Genomic DNA, 12,339 nt, shown 5'->3' with positions numbered 1-12,339 from the left:
AATCAGGTTAATTTGTTAAAATCAAAATAAAACTTACTTTCAAAACAGAAAAATAGTAGGGGGCACAAAGGCAAAATTCATGGAGAACAGCAAACAAAATTATGTACAAGGTCTACCTAATAGAGCACAATAAAGTTTCGAATTCATATACCAATCATGCTCACTGCTTCCAAACAACTGCATAATTATACTAAGTAACCACATCACAGTCAAAACAAGTCAAGTTAATTTGTTAAAATCAAAATAAAACTGACTTTCGAAGGACAAATATAAATGGAGAACAAAGACAGAATAAGTGAGGAGCATCAAACAAAATTCAGGGTTTGTCTAACGAAAAAAAACAAAGTTTGATGTACCAACCATGGTCACTTCCTTCCACAGAATGTATCTGACTAACCACATCATAACTGAAACAACCCAGATTAACTTTTTAAAATCAAAACAAAATTGACTTTCGAAAGACAAATATAAATGGAAAACAAAGACAAAATAAGTGGAAGTAACGAACAAAATTTTGTACCAAATCTGCCTAAAGGTAAAAAAACAAAGTTTGATGCACCAACCATGATCACCTCCTCCCATACAACAACATAATTGATATTATTAACCACATCACAAATAAAACAACTCAGATTAACGTGTTAAAATGAAAATAAAACTGACTTTTGAAATAGGAAAAATAATGGAGAGTAAAGGCAAAATAAGTGAAGAACAGTGAACAAAATTCTATACAAAGTCTACCTAATGAAAAAAAAAAACAAAGTTTCATGCACCAACCATGGTCACTTGCTCCCAAACAGCTGCACAATTGAACCAACAATTACACTAAGTAACCAAATCACAACTAGAACAAGTCAGATTAATTGCTTAAAATGAAAATAAAACTGACTTTTGAAAGACAAATATAAATGGGAAACAAAGGTAAAATAAGTGGGGAGCAGCAAACAAAAAAATCTACATAAAAAAAAAACAAAGTTTGATGCACCAATTACGGTCACTTCCTCCCAGACAACAACATAATTGATCTAAGTAATCGCATCACAACTGAACCACGCCACAATTATTGGTTCAAATCAAAATGCAACTAACTTTTGAAACATTCAAATAAGTGGGTAGCAAAGACAAACAAAGTGGAAATCACCCCACAAAATCATGTATAGAGTTTGCACAATAGAAAACAACAGAAATCTTGACAGGATTTACAGAATGGAAAACAACAAAAATCTGTATGTTGACATAACAAATTACAATGGATGTGCTGCCACAATTTATATAATAACTAACCGTTGTAGATGTTCTTATATTAAACTTTACAACAATTTGTACAAATAAAAATTAACTAAGTCATGTTCTTTGTATTCAACTTTATACAAATGACAACTTTTACTATAAATTTCAGTGCCTTTTACTGTCATATTCGACAAATGGAGTTTTTATGACTTTTGAACCGTATTGGTGATCTAGCCATCATCTGCTTATACATATTGCTTTGCTATATATCAATATCAACTTCAAACTACGTGTTTTTGTGCTCATGTTTAATAGAAGAATACTATCATAACCTTCATACGCATATACATATTATTTTGCTCTCTTTCAACCTAGTGTTGAATTGTGTCATATCTTCTTGTCTAACCTTCAACCTACGTCTTCGTCCAGTCTTCATAGATATCATGTGTGTCATATATCATGTAAAGAGATTTGGATACCATGGTTTGCTATATAAAAGGTTACGGAACTTGTGTATAATCACTAAATCATTATGCTACTTTCGTGGTTCCAACAGAAAAGGCATAGCATCACAGCACATAGTATTTAAAATAATGTGAAGCTCATGAGTTTACAATCAAATGAAGCAATTAGCAGCCGTAGTTAGTGAGTCAAGGCCTATTTCGATACAGGTTGGTAATGTTTTTAGTAGTTCCTCTACTGGAAATATAAAGCTTTTTCCGATAGAAGAGATCTCAAAAGTTCTTCTAGATTTGTTGTATTCAGAGATATTCTTAATAAATAGGCTGTTTTTTTATTCTTTGAATAATTTCTCGGCATGTTCAAGCTAGTATTTATCGAAAAGTAGTCTAAAATCTAAAAGGCAAAGGGGAACATACGAAAATTTAAAGTGCACAAGCTGAATCAATTGTAGGATTTAAATCAAATCTAGATCATTTATTTGAATTCTTCCTTCTTTTAAATAAAATAACAGTAATAATAATATAATAATCGTTTAGCACAACAGTTTACTGGACAAACTAAACTGCAAGGAAAGGCAAATCAAATTCAAAAGCAAAGATAAATCTGAATTGTACAAGTTAAGAGCCTAGGATTAGTTTTACTAATATACATAAAAAACAACAAATCAAATGATAGTAAGGGTTTAGAAGTGGTTTTAGCCTTAACGAAATAAGGAGTTTCTTATGCAGTTTTGGATTGAATATGAGGGTTTAGGGACAAATATGGTAGGTGTTATCGAATTTATCGTACATGAAGCGAGTGATGATGCTAGTTTTGTCCACCGATTGGTCACCCGACAACACCAACTTTTACTTAGCTAGAGTTGAAACAGACGCCATTTCAAAATCGAAAACGAAAATAAACAGAGAAATCGGAAGAAGTCGAGAAAAACTCCGTGATTCGTAGGGGTTGATCTTGGACTCTAAGGAAAAGGAACAAACAATAAGACGCGGAGAAAGTTAGTTCTTGTTGCGAAAATGTCATTTAATGGAATCGCATGAGACGAGGGATAGAACCCCAAAAGTTCTATTTAAGTTTTGCAAAAGAAGAATGAAAACTCCAAATTTTGAAATCAGCCCATGTTTCTTTCACTAAATAATTCAAAAATGTAATTATTTGGACTAATGATAACGTGACACGTGACAGTTTCAAAATCTTATGAAAAACAAATTTCAACGTACACCAGCTAAGATCGAATAATTAACCAAAAACACATACTAGAGATCTGTTTTGGAAATAATAATAATAACTAGAGAGAGTAAGTAACACCAGCACACACCCATCATAATTAACTTAATTTCCTCTGTATTCTTTCTCTCGCAGTGCTTTTCTTTCTTTGTGAGATTGCTGAAGAGAGAAAAGCAAAATCGAATTATCGAAAGAATTGAATTGGATTCGTTTACAGAGTGAAGCGTTCCACAAATCTGAAGTGCACATTGCATTGTGGTTGATTTGTGAGAATGGCGCCAGTATCGGCTCTCGCAAAGTACAAGCTAGTGTTCTTGGGCGATCAGTCCGTTGGGAAAACCAGCATAATCACTCGCTTCATGTACGACAAATTCGACAACACGTATCAGGTTTTCTTCTCAGATCCGATCGTACTTTCATTATTTACAGCCCAGTCTTTCTCCATTCTTTATAAAATCATGAGATCACGGTTTTACTGTGGGATGGGCATGTGATCATTACAGTTGGAAGAGGATTGGTGATATTTATCGAATTTAGCTTCGTCGTTTGTTTTTAAGAAAATCTTAGTTCAACTACTATCAGAACCGTTGGATTAGTAAGGATTACTGCTTAGAAGCAATAATCAGTTAGTTAGGTTAGTTGTTAGTAAGGCTTTTCCCTTCTTTTCCTTTTCCCCCTTCTCTGTTTGCGGAAATCCTATATGCTAGGTTCCCCTTTTCTCTCATGTATGAAAGCTTACAGATTCAGTAAGAGTTTTGAGTTTCCTTTACCTGTTTCGAGCTTTCCCTTTGCTTCCATGCTTTCTTCCATCTCCGCTGCCATGGACGCTTCTACGACGCCAATGTGTTTTGGGATGTGGAATTATTTTTACCCTTCGCCTTTGACCTTTTGAGTTTTACCATTTCCCCCTCTTTACAATACTGATTAGCATGCAGACATTTCTAATACTTTTCATCCCAAAAATTTGGTGCCTAATGCAATTGTGATTTTTATTTGTTTATGATTAATGATGCGACTCCATGTCAGGAAATAGCATAGGGAGGAGAGAAACAGAAAGCAGTTTCTTGTGTAGCACATGTCTCAAAAACTTGAGCTATGTGGAGGTAGACATGTGGAGGTCAAATAGTTTAGTTTATTAGTAAATTACTTGTAAATAGAAAAACTAGGCACTTAAAGGAATCTATCCCTTAACTGGTTGCGGTTCATTGCGTCTATTCTCTCAACCTCTGTAGCACCAGTAATGCTGCTTCCACATTATGAGCAGATATAATTGTAGATATTCACTGAGTTCTTTACATTTTTCTTGAATTATGTCTTATACTATTCTTGGTTTTAGTTCATTCCCATTTTTCAAAATTGAGTTGTTTACAATTTTATAGTTCTTAAAACTTATTTTTCCTTTTGTAAAACAGGCTACAATCGGTATTGACTTCCTGTCAAAAACTATGTATCTTGAAGATCGAACTGTTAGACTGCAGTTGTGGTAAGATGTTACTTGATCATTTTTTAAAACACTACTCTGAAGTGAAGGAATATTTGCGATAAAAAAAAGTTATGGGAAGGGAAGAAAATGTTGTTTCGTCTAGATTTAAGAAGGAAGGGCAGAAGGGAAATGTGAGTGCTATTGTTTTAACAATCTAATTTTTGCGTTCCTCCTTCAGTATAAAGCCATGCTGGAATAGTAAATTTTGGAATCCTGTAGAGTGAGTAAAGATAATTTCGCTGCAAGTAAGGGGCAAACAATGTCTCGTGCAAATTACTGAACTGGGCACACATTATAATTTGATGTTTATCTTGTTTCTTTTGTATGTTATATTTTATTTTATTTTCTTTCGAATAATTATTTGCTATATCAGAATGTGCATTAGTGAACATGTGATATTTTATGATTATTAACATTTTGCTTTCTTCTCTGAAAAATTTGGAGCAAATTACATTGACACTTCTTCTGATTAGCCTATAATACACTTGTAGCCCTCCATTTTTGAGATCACAAAAAGCCTTCTGAATTCTATAATGCCATGGCAGTATCACCCTTTTTTCTTTAGGGAACTGTTTCGATTAATATAAGGTCGTCATGTGAGGTTAGTATTAAAGAAAACTCCAAAAGTGACACGCCCATAAGTTGATTTGAAGGAGTTATATATGAAAAATTTTAGACATGAAAATGCATTAAACAGATATTTTATGTATGAAAATCCATTAAACGGACATGTACAACTCGTATGATAACTTTACGGTAACAGACACGGCCTTGAAAGGAATAGAGAATAGTTAGTGTCCAGCATTATAAAGTCAAAACAAGGAAGGTGTGAGTGTAATATTTGCCTAAACAGGGGAAGGTCTCGGAGTAATTTGGTAAATAGTTTATCCATTTAGCTTTTAAACTTTTTTGTCTTAATCACATAACTTTTAGTCTCACTACAATGTCCATTTGCAATGGTTTCCAAATATTATTAGCCCTTCTTGTGAATTCCTTTGTAATTTATAGTATGAAAGAAGCTTTTGGTTTTGAAGTCGATTGATTTAAGCTGAACATGATGCTATAAACCATATTATAATCAGCAGTCTTTGATTTCTTCTGCTTTTGTATATTTGGCTTTATTTCAAATATTGATGTACAATGGCTAAAAATGGCTTGAATTCAATTTGGTTGGTAGTTTTTTAGTTTCCATGCCGAAGCATGACACTGTTGTACTTTAATTGAATGATTTCAAGATTTTTTCCTCTCCAGACCTCACCTTTCTTTTCCATGTGTCACAGGGATACAGCTGGACAGGAAAGATTTAGAAGTCTTATTCCAAGCTACATTAGGGATTCATCTGTTGCTGTTATTGTTTATGACGTTGCAAGTAAGCCACATATATGTGCTTTCTTTCACCTATTTTCTTCGCAGTTTATAGTTTCTTGGATATTTCACCACTAGAATTACCAATAGTTTATTATAGTTGTTTTTTTGATGCCGGTTAATTAAAACATAGATTTTGAAGAGCTGAGTTTGTGATTCATTATTTATTTCTTACTAGGGAATAAGAGTTATATCTGAGAGAAACGTGCACTTGGAATATTAAAAGAGAACAAAAGTTTCATCTTATTTAAGTTATTCCATTTTCTTTCTTTAGAATGTGAGTGAAATATTTATTTTTCACATAAAGTGAGTCTAAAGGTTCCCGTGGCAACTAGGTGATACATTACCAGGAACCAGAGCTTCTCAAAAGTAGCTTTCTCTTGCAGCTGCTACTTATTATTCTTAGACAACATGAACCTCTCTGAACGATTCAAATAACTTGTGCATAGGTTTTGTTCATTGCTCCTAAACATAATGATGGTTTGTTCATTGCTCCTAAACATAGTGATGGCATGCTTTCTTATTATTTACTGTTCTGATCATATAGGCCGCCAGACTTTCCTAAACACACCAAAGTGGATAGAAGAGGTGCGCAGTGAAAGAGGAAGTGATGTTATTGTTGTTCTTGTTGGCAACAAAACTGATCTTGTGGACAAAAGGTAATGGCTAATCAGTGGTAGACTGACTTCATCAAATACTTTATATGCCCCTGTTGCATGACATGGCTCTTTTTTCCACAATCTTCTAGTGACCTATTTCATGTTCATTTTTTACTAATTACTAATTCAACAGTAACAATGTTTGGGCTAGTTTAGTAAAGAAGATATTGTTTGACCAAGGAAAGTACACCTGCACAAATAATCATTTTCGTTCTTTTGTCACTGGCTAGACTGTGGGATAGGACTCAGAGAACAATACCTTGAGCAATAGATGGAAGTTAATAAAATTTGGAACAGTTAGGGTGCCACTGTTCGCAGCCTTGAATAGTTCCTTGAGAATGAATGACTCGCAACAAGTAAGTCCACTAAGATGAAATGAATAACAGATCAAGCTTTAGATAGATTGATACATCACAAACTTCCTTTGCAATGTGTAAAAGACCTAGAAAAAACTAGGAATCTAGATAGCTGACGAATGCCTCCATTGTCTTTAATATGACATTTTTGGGACTTTGTTCGCACTCTTCTTTTCTTCAATGTTTTTATGATCTGGATATGTGAACATCAGAGAGAGATATCTGGGCAAAGTGAGAGGAGGGATGAAATCCTATTTTGGCTGTCCTTGCTGTGTGTCTGCTATATTTGCAAGAAAAACCTGTTAAAAGCGTGTCTTTTTCTTGTTAGTGACTGAATATTGTTTCTTGACATAGTGAATTAGGTACAAACCGTGCAATTGGGAAATATTATTTCTGGTGAGGAAATAATCTCGTTTTGTTTAGAAGTTCTGTCGTGATGCTGCAAAAGAGAAAGTGATTACGGGGCTCCCTAAAATAAGCTAATTGAAACAAACATAAGAATGTTGGGTAGCTTTTATTAATAAATATTATAAGAGAAGAGTTGCGATTTGTGCCTGTTAGTAAGACTGAATTGTTTTAGTAGTTATTAGTTATTTTAGCAGTTATTAGTAAGCGTAACTGCCTCTGAGCAATTGTTAGGTCTCTTATAAGTAATTATTATAAGATGAGAGTAGGGATTTAGGCTTTTTAGTAGGAGTGAATTAGTTTAGCACTTAAAGTACCAAAATGCTAAAAAGCCTCGATCCCGATTCTCCTCTTATAATATTTACTTATGAGAGGCCTAACACAATGTTATCCGTTCAAAGAATTAACAGAACTCATACACTTTGATAATCTAAGAAAATGAGAACTTCATTTACTATTTTAGGCTTTAGCATGAATGGTTTAATCCGTGAGATGCTTCTTCACAATGCTCTGCATGTAGGTTTGAATGTAATATGACATTCCTATGGTACAGTGACTAATAATTTTTTACAAATATTTAGAAATCCCTATACGCAGGTAGCTGCCAATGAATATGAAATGCTTGACAACTCACCTTGCATCCTAATAATACAGGAACAAATTGGTTGCCAGAATAATGTACTTTTTGCGTTGTCTTTTCATTACGACTAATATTTTATAATATGAAACTACAGGCAAGTGTCTACGGAGGAGGGGGAAGCAAAGTCCCGAGAGCTGAACGTTATGTTTATTGAAGCTAGTGCAAAAGCTGGATTCAATATAAAGGTAAACATCTCCCTTCTTTGCCATAAATATTTAACAAGTATCAGCTTGAAATTATCCAGAAAAGAAAAAAGTTATGCTCACCACTCGGTAGTGAGAAGTGTGTATTTTATTTTTATTTTTAATAATTTTTTTGTGTAGAGCCAATGTTGCTTTGGGTGAGATGTTTTAAATGGTTCAAATGGGGGATAGTTGATAAAAATCCCTCCAGACAATGTTTAAATGTTTTTCAGAATGAGTACAACAGTTGGTTTTTTCTACAAAACAACATAAATTTTTCCTAATGTTTGCTTCTTGTATGTTGGAATTTAGATATACTTCCCGCCATTTACGATATAGGTATTGCTTTATATGCTTGGTCCATACATTTTATCGTACTGTTTTATCAAACCTACATTTTTAGGCCCTCTTTCGAAAAATTGCTGCTGCATTACCCGGAATGGAGACACTATCTAACACAAAACAGGAAGATATGGTCGACGTGAACCTCAGGTCTTCTGGTAACCATGATTCCCAATCTGAGTCGGGTGGATGTGCTTGCTAAATGTGCCTTGTCCCAAAGTTTTGTATCTTTCTGCTCTACGCTATTTATTTTGGAATGTGTTTGTCCAAGTTCTGTAAAGATTCATCAGTCCTTACGACTTAAACAACTTTGTGTGAGAAAAATTATTAAAATCAAGTGAAAGAACCAATATTACAGATATCATTGGTTAGTTGGTTATTCATTATTGTTTTGTTTCATAAAAGACAGAAGTTATCATTGACGCATTTACCTTCTACTGTTCTTTATCATAATTATAAAAGCTAGATAGGAATGTATTCAAAGTTAGAAGAATGTATTACCCCACACTCAAAACAATAATAAGTAACTTGCTGATATGGTTTAACATCTTTACCTCAAAGCTCACATTCAGAGTTATAAATTTAACATATATATTTTATAAAACTTTTTCAACTAAACTTATAATATGATATAGCATGTAGGACTCTTGAAATTTAAATAAAATTAAGTCGTAAAAATAGAAAATAAGTTTATATTTTAAAAGTAATTATTTTTTAATAAATTATAAAAATAATAATGTTAAACTAGATTTTCTAATATTCTTTTATTAGATTAAAAATTATAATGAGATCTTAAAAATGATGTAATATAACGAGAATAAAAGAATAAAATAAAAATTTATGACATGAGCTTTGACATGAAGATAGTTTAAGATGATATTCACTCTTCTATTACACAACAGGAAGAAATTGCTGGAAATATTTGATTAGCAAAGCACTGTGAGCATATTTTATTTTAATTGAAAATATTATTTTCCTAAGAGTTTTAAGCTATAAAATTGAATAGACTTTCTCCATTTTATTTTAAAACCTTAACTCGTTGAATGGAGATGGTTAAGATTTCATGAACATTGAAAATCGAGAGGGTAAAGGTTATGTGAAGTTAACGGGGAAAAGAGACAAAAATGGAGGAGGAAAGTAGAATGTAATGTAAATTCCTAAAGGAAATGGGTGTTAGGGGGAAACAGGAGCAAGTGCTGTTTGCGGCACTGGAGTCATGGAAGGAGGTGCAGGAGTTGAGCCAGCTTTTGGTCCAACTGGTCGTTTCTGGCCTCTCCCAGCACCCTCTCTTTGCCACCTTAGCCATCAAGAAACTGTGTTCCCATTCCCTCACTCTCCCACGCGCCACTTCCTTTTTCGACCATCTCCACCATCCCGATGCGTTTCACTGCAACACCATCATCCGCGCCTACACTCGTAAGCCCGATTTCCCTGCTGCTCTTAGCTTCTACTACCACAGAATGCTCGCTCGTTCCGTCCTTCCTAACCACTACACTTTCCCCCTCTTGATCAAACTTTGTACCGACATTGGCTCGCTCCAAGATGGGTTAAAGGGTCATGCCCGGATTATTAAATTCGGCTTCGGGTGTGATTTGTTCGCTCGGAATTCGCTGATTCGGATGTACTCTGTTTTCGGAAGAGTAACGTTTGCCCGCATGCTGTTTAACGAATGCTCTAGGTTGGATTTGGTTAGTTATAACTCCATGGTTGATGGATATGTGAAGAATGGGGAAATTGGTGCCGCTCGCCAGTTGTTTGATGAAATGCCTGAGAGGGATATTTTAAGTTGGAATTGCATGATTGCGGGGTATGGGGGAATTGGGGATTTGGATACAGCTAATGTGTTGTTTGAGACAATGCCTGAGAGGGATGTTGTTTCTTGGAATTGTATGATTGATGGGTGTGCCAAGGTTGGGAATGTTTCTCTGGCTGTTGAGCTTTTCAATCGGATGCCTGCGTCTGTTAAGAATGTGGTTTCCTGGAATTCCATGTTGGCGCTGCATGCACGTGTGAAGAATTATGATGAGTGTTTGAGGCTGTTTGGGAGAATGATGGAAGGAAGAGAGACAATGCCGAATGAGGCTACCTTAGTGAGTGTGCTCACGGCATGTGCGAGTTTAGGGAGGCTTGGTATGGGCATGTGGGTTCATTCTTTTATCAGAAGTAACAACATTAAGTCTGATGTCTTGCTTTCAACATGTCTGCTGACAATGTATGCAAAATGCGGGGCTATGGATTTGGCCAGGGATGTTTTTTATGAGATGCCGGTCAGAAGCGTTGTGTCATGGAACTCAATGATCATGGGCTATGGATTGCATGGGAATGGAGACAAAGCTCTTGAACTGTTCTTGGAGATGGAGAAGGAAGGTATGCAACCAAATGATGCCACTTTTATCAGTGTGTTATCTGCATGTACGCATGCCGGAATGGTCATGGAGGGTTGGTGGTACTTTGATCTCATGCGTCGAGTTTACGAAATTGAGCCCAAGGTTGAACATTATGGTTGCATGGTTGATCTTCTGGCCAGAGCTGGTTTGGTGGAAAATTCAGAAGAGCTGATAAGGAAGGTGCCCTTGAAGGCTGGATCTGCAATATGGGGAGCTCTACTGTCTGGTTGTACGAACCACTCTGACTCCGAGCTTGGAGAGATTGTAGCTAAGAGACTTATTGAGTTGGAGCCACAGGATATTGGCCCTTATATTTTGCTTTCAAATATGTATGCTGCTCAAGGGAGATGGAATGACGTTGAACGTGTAAGATTGATGATAAAAGAGAAGGGGTTGCAGAAAGAAGCAGCATCCAGCTTGGTTCATCTCGAAGACTTTGAATCTAAATATTTTTTTAAGAATAATTCAGGCTATAGGAAAAGAATAATGTACTCGATGTTGAGTGAATTAGGAACGCAGATGAAATTATCCGTTGGGCACTCAATTAAGGAAGACAATTTCGTACCTTGATAAAGAGCAGAGTCCCTATTTCAAACACTACCGAGAGAGGAGCATTACGAGTTAAGAAATGAGACATGTTATGGATATCAAGGAAAAAGATATCGTAACACATAATAGCAGATGGCACTAAAAACGATGAGTTGCAGGATGGAGATTCTACGATGGGCCGGATCGGTTCCAATGAAGGCTTTTGGTCTCTGTATTTTCTGGTAAAAGATAATTCATTTATTTGATGAAGACTGGCATACTCCTTGTCTTCTTGGTTGATTAAGTGACGTTGATAAATATCAATCCATAAAATCCACAGCAGAGAATAAATATTTGTAAGATGGGTTGTGAAGATGGGATGCATAAGAAGATTTTATCGACTTTGTTTCACAAGTGACAGTTCTTACTAGGCAAGAGTGTTGGGTCGTATGGTGGTGCATATATGAAATAGAAAATTAAGGAAAGCCAGTGGCAGGTCTAGGATGAGAGAGTGATATATCAATACAAGGAACACACCCACATACAAAGAACATTTATAAACTACTTGTATTTATCTTGTATCAAAGATACAAACTAGGACTCAAGACTACGTCTTTACTATTTCCTTAAGATTGATATCTACATCCATATCTTTCTGTTCAAATGCATGTAATTTTTGCATTTTCTTTATTACATTCATGGCTGTATAATAGTTTATTTGATGTACTCTTGGAAATACCATGACATTGAATATTTTTTTAAGCCTTCAAATCTGTCTCTCTGCCCGCACAAACGCTCCAGTGTTGTTGGGCGAAGAGCTGGCAAACGAAATAGTTGGAGGAATTCTTTTGAGTTTATTAATTATTATTTTGGGTAAGTTAATTCATTAATTTGTCAGTACTATATTTGCTCCATAAATTGTGAACTTGTTTGAGAGAAATGAAAGCATCACTCCAACTTTAAGCTACTTGACTTTCCAACATCCAAAATTCGTCAGGATGCCATACTATATGTAAACCATCACAATGAAATTTATTCCATTTATTAATATTTCATGGCTTATTTTTGCATGG

At 35.1% G+C, this 12,339-nt stretch overlaps 2 protein-coding genes across 2 annotated transcripts; both read left to right on the top strand.

The window, feature by feature from the left end:
• The first annotated feature begins 2,968 nt into the window (after positions 1-2,968).
• On the top strand, positions 2,969-8,755 carry LOC124822036 (ras-related protein RABH1b-like). Its single transcript, XM_088104784.1, has 6 exons — positions 2,969-3,308; positions 4,332-4,402; positions 5,683-5,771; positions 6,315-6,426; positions 7,922-8,012; positions 8,413-8,755. Exons 1-6 carry the CDS (start codon positions 3,192-3,194, stop codon positions 8,551-8,553), a joined length of 621 nt encoding a protein of 206 aa, XP_087960910.1. The 5' UTR covers positions 2,969-3,191; the 3' UTR covers positions 8,554-8,755.
• A 629-nt stretch (positions 8,756-9,384) lies between these two features.
• On the top strand, positions 9,385-12,019 carry LOC148206812 (pentatricopeptide repeat-containing protein At1g08070, chloroplastic-like). Its single transcript, XM_088104782.1, has one exon. The coding sequence runs from the start codon at positions 9,518-9,520 to the stop codon at positions 11,306-11,308; it is 1,791 nt and encodes a 596-aa protein (XP_087960908.1). The 5' UTR covers positions 9,385-9,517; the 3' UTR covers positions 11,309-12,019.
• The last annotated feature ends 320 nt before the right edge of the window (positions 12,020-12,339 follow it).

The sequence above is a fragment of the Vigna umbellata genome, chromosome 1, assembly GCF_029865625.1.
Source record: "Vigna umbellata cultivar VRB3 chromosome 1, Vumbellata_1.0, whole genome shotgun sequence".
Taxonomy (NCBI): domain Eukaryota; kingdom Viridiplantae; phylum Streptophyta; class Magnoliopsida; order Fabales; family Fabaceae; genus Vigna; species Vigna umbellata.
Note: the sequence above shows the minus strand (reverse complement) of the source record. Positions and strands in the feature narration are given on the sequence as shown.

Bases quoted from the DNA above. Each gene is read 5' to 3' on its own strand.
- LOC124822036 (XM_088104784.1), top strand. From the start codon at position 3,192: ATGGCGCCAGTATCGGCTCTCGCAAAGTACAAGCTAGTGTTCTTGGGC. The intron at 4,403-5,682 runs GTAAGATGTTAC...CATGTGTCACAG, and splicing joins ACTGTTAGACTGCAGTTGTG to GGATACAGCTGGACAGGAAA. The intron at 5,772-6,314 runs GTAAGCCACATA...CTGATCATATAG, and splicing joins TATTGTTTATGACGTTGCAA to GCCGCCAGACTTTCCTAAAC.
- LOC148206812 (XM_088104782.1), top strand. From the start codon at position 9,518: ATGGGTGTTAGGGGGAAACAGGAGCAAGTGCTGTTTGCGGCACTGGAG.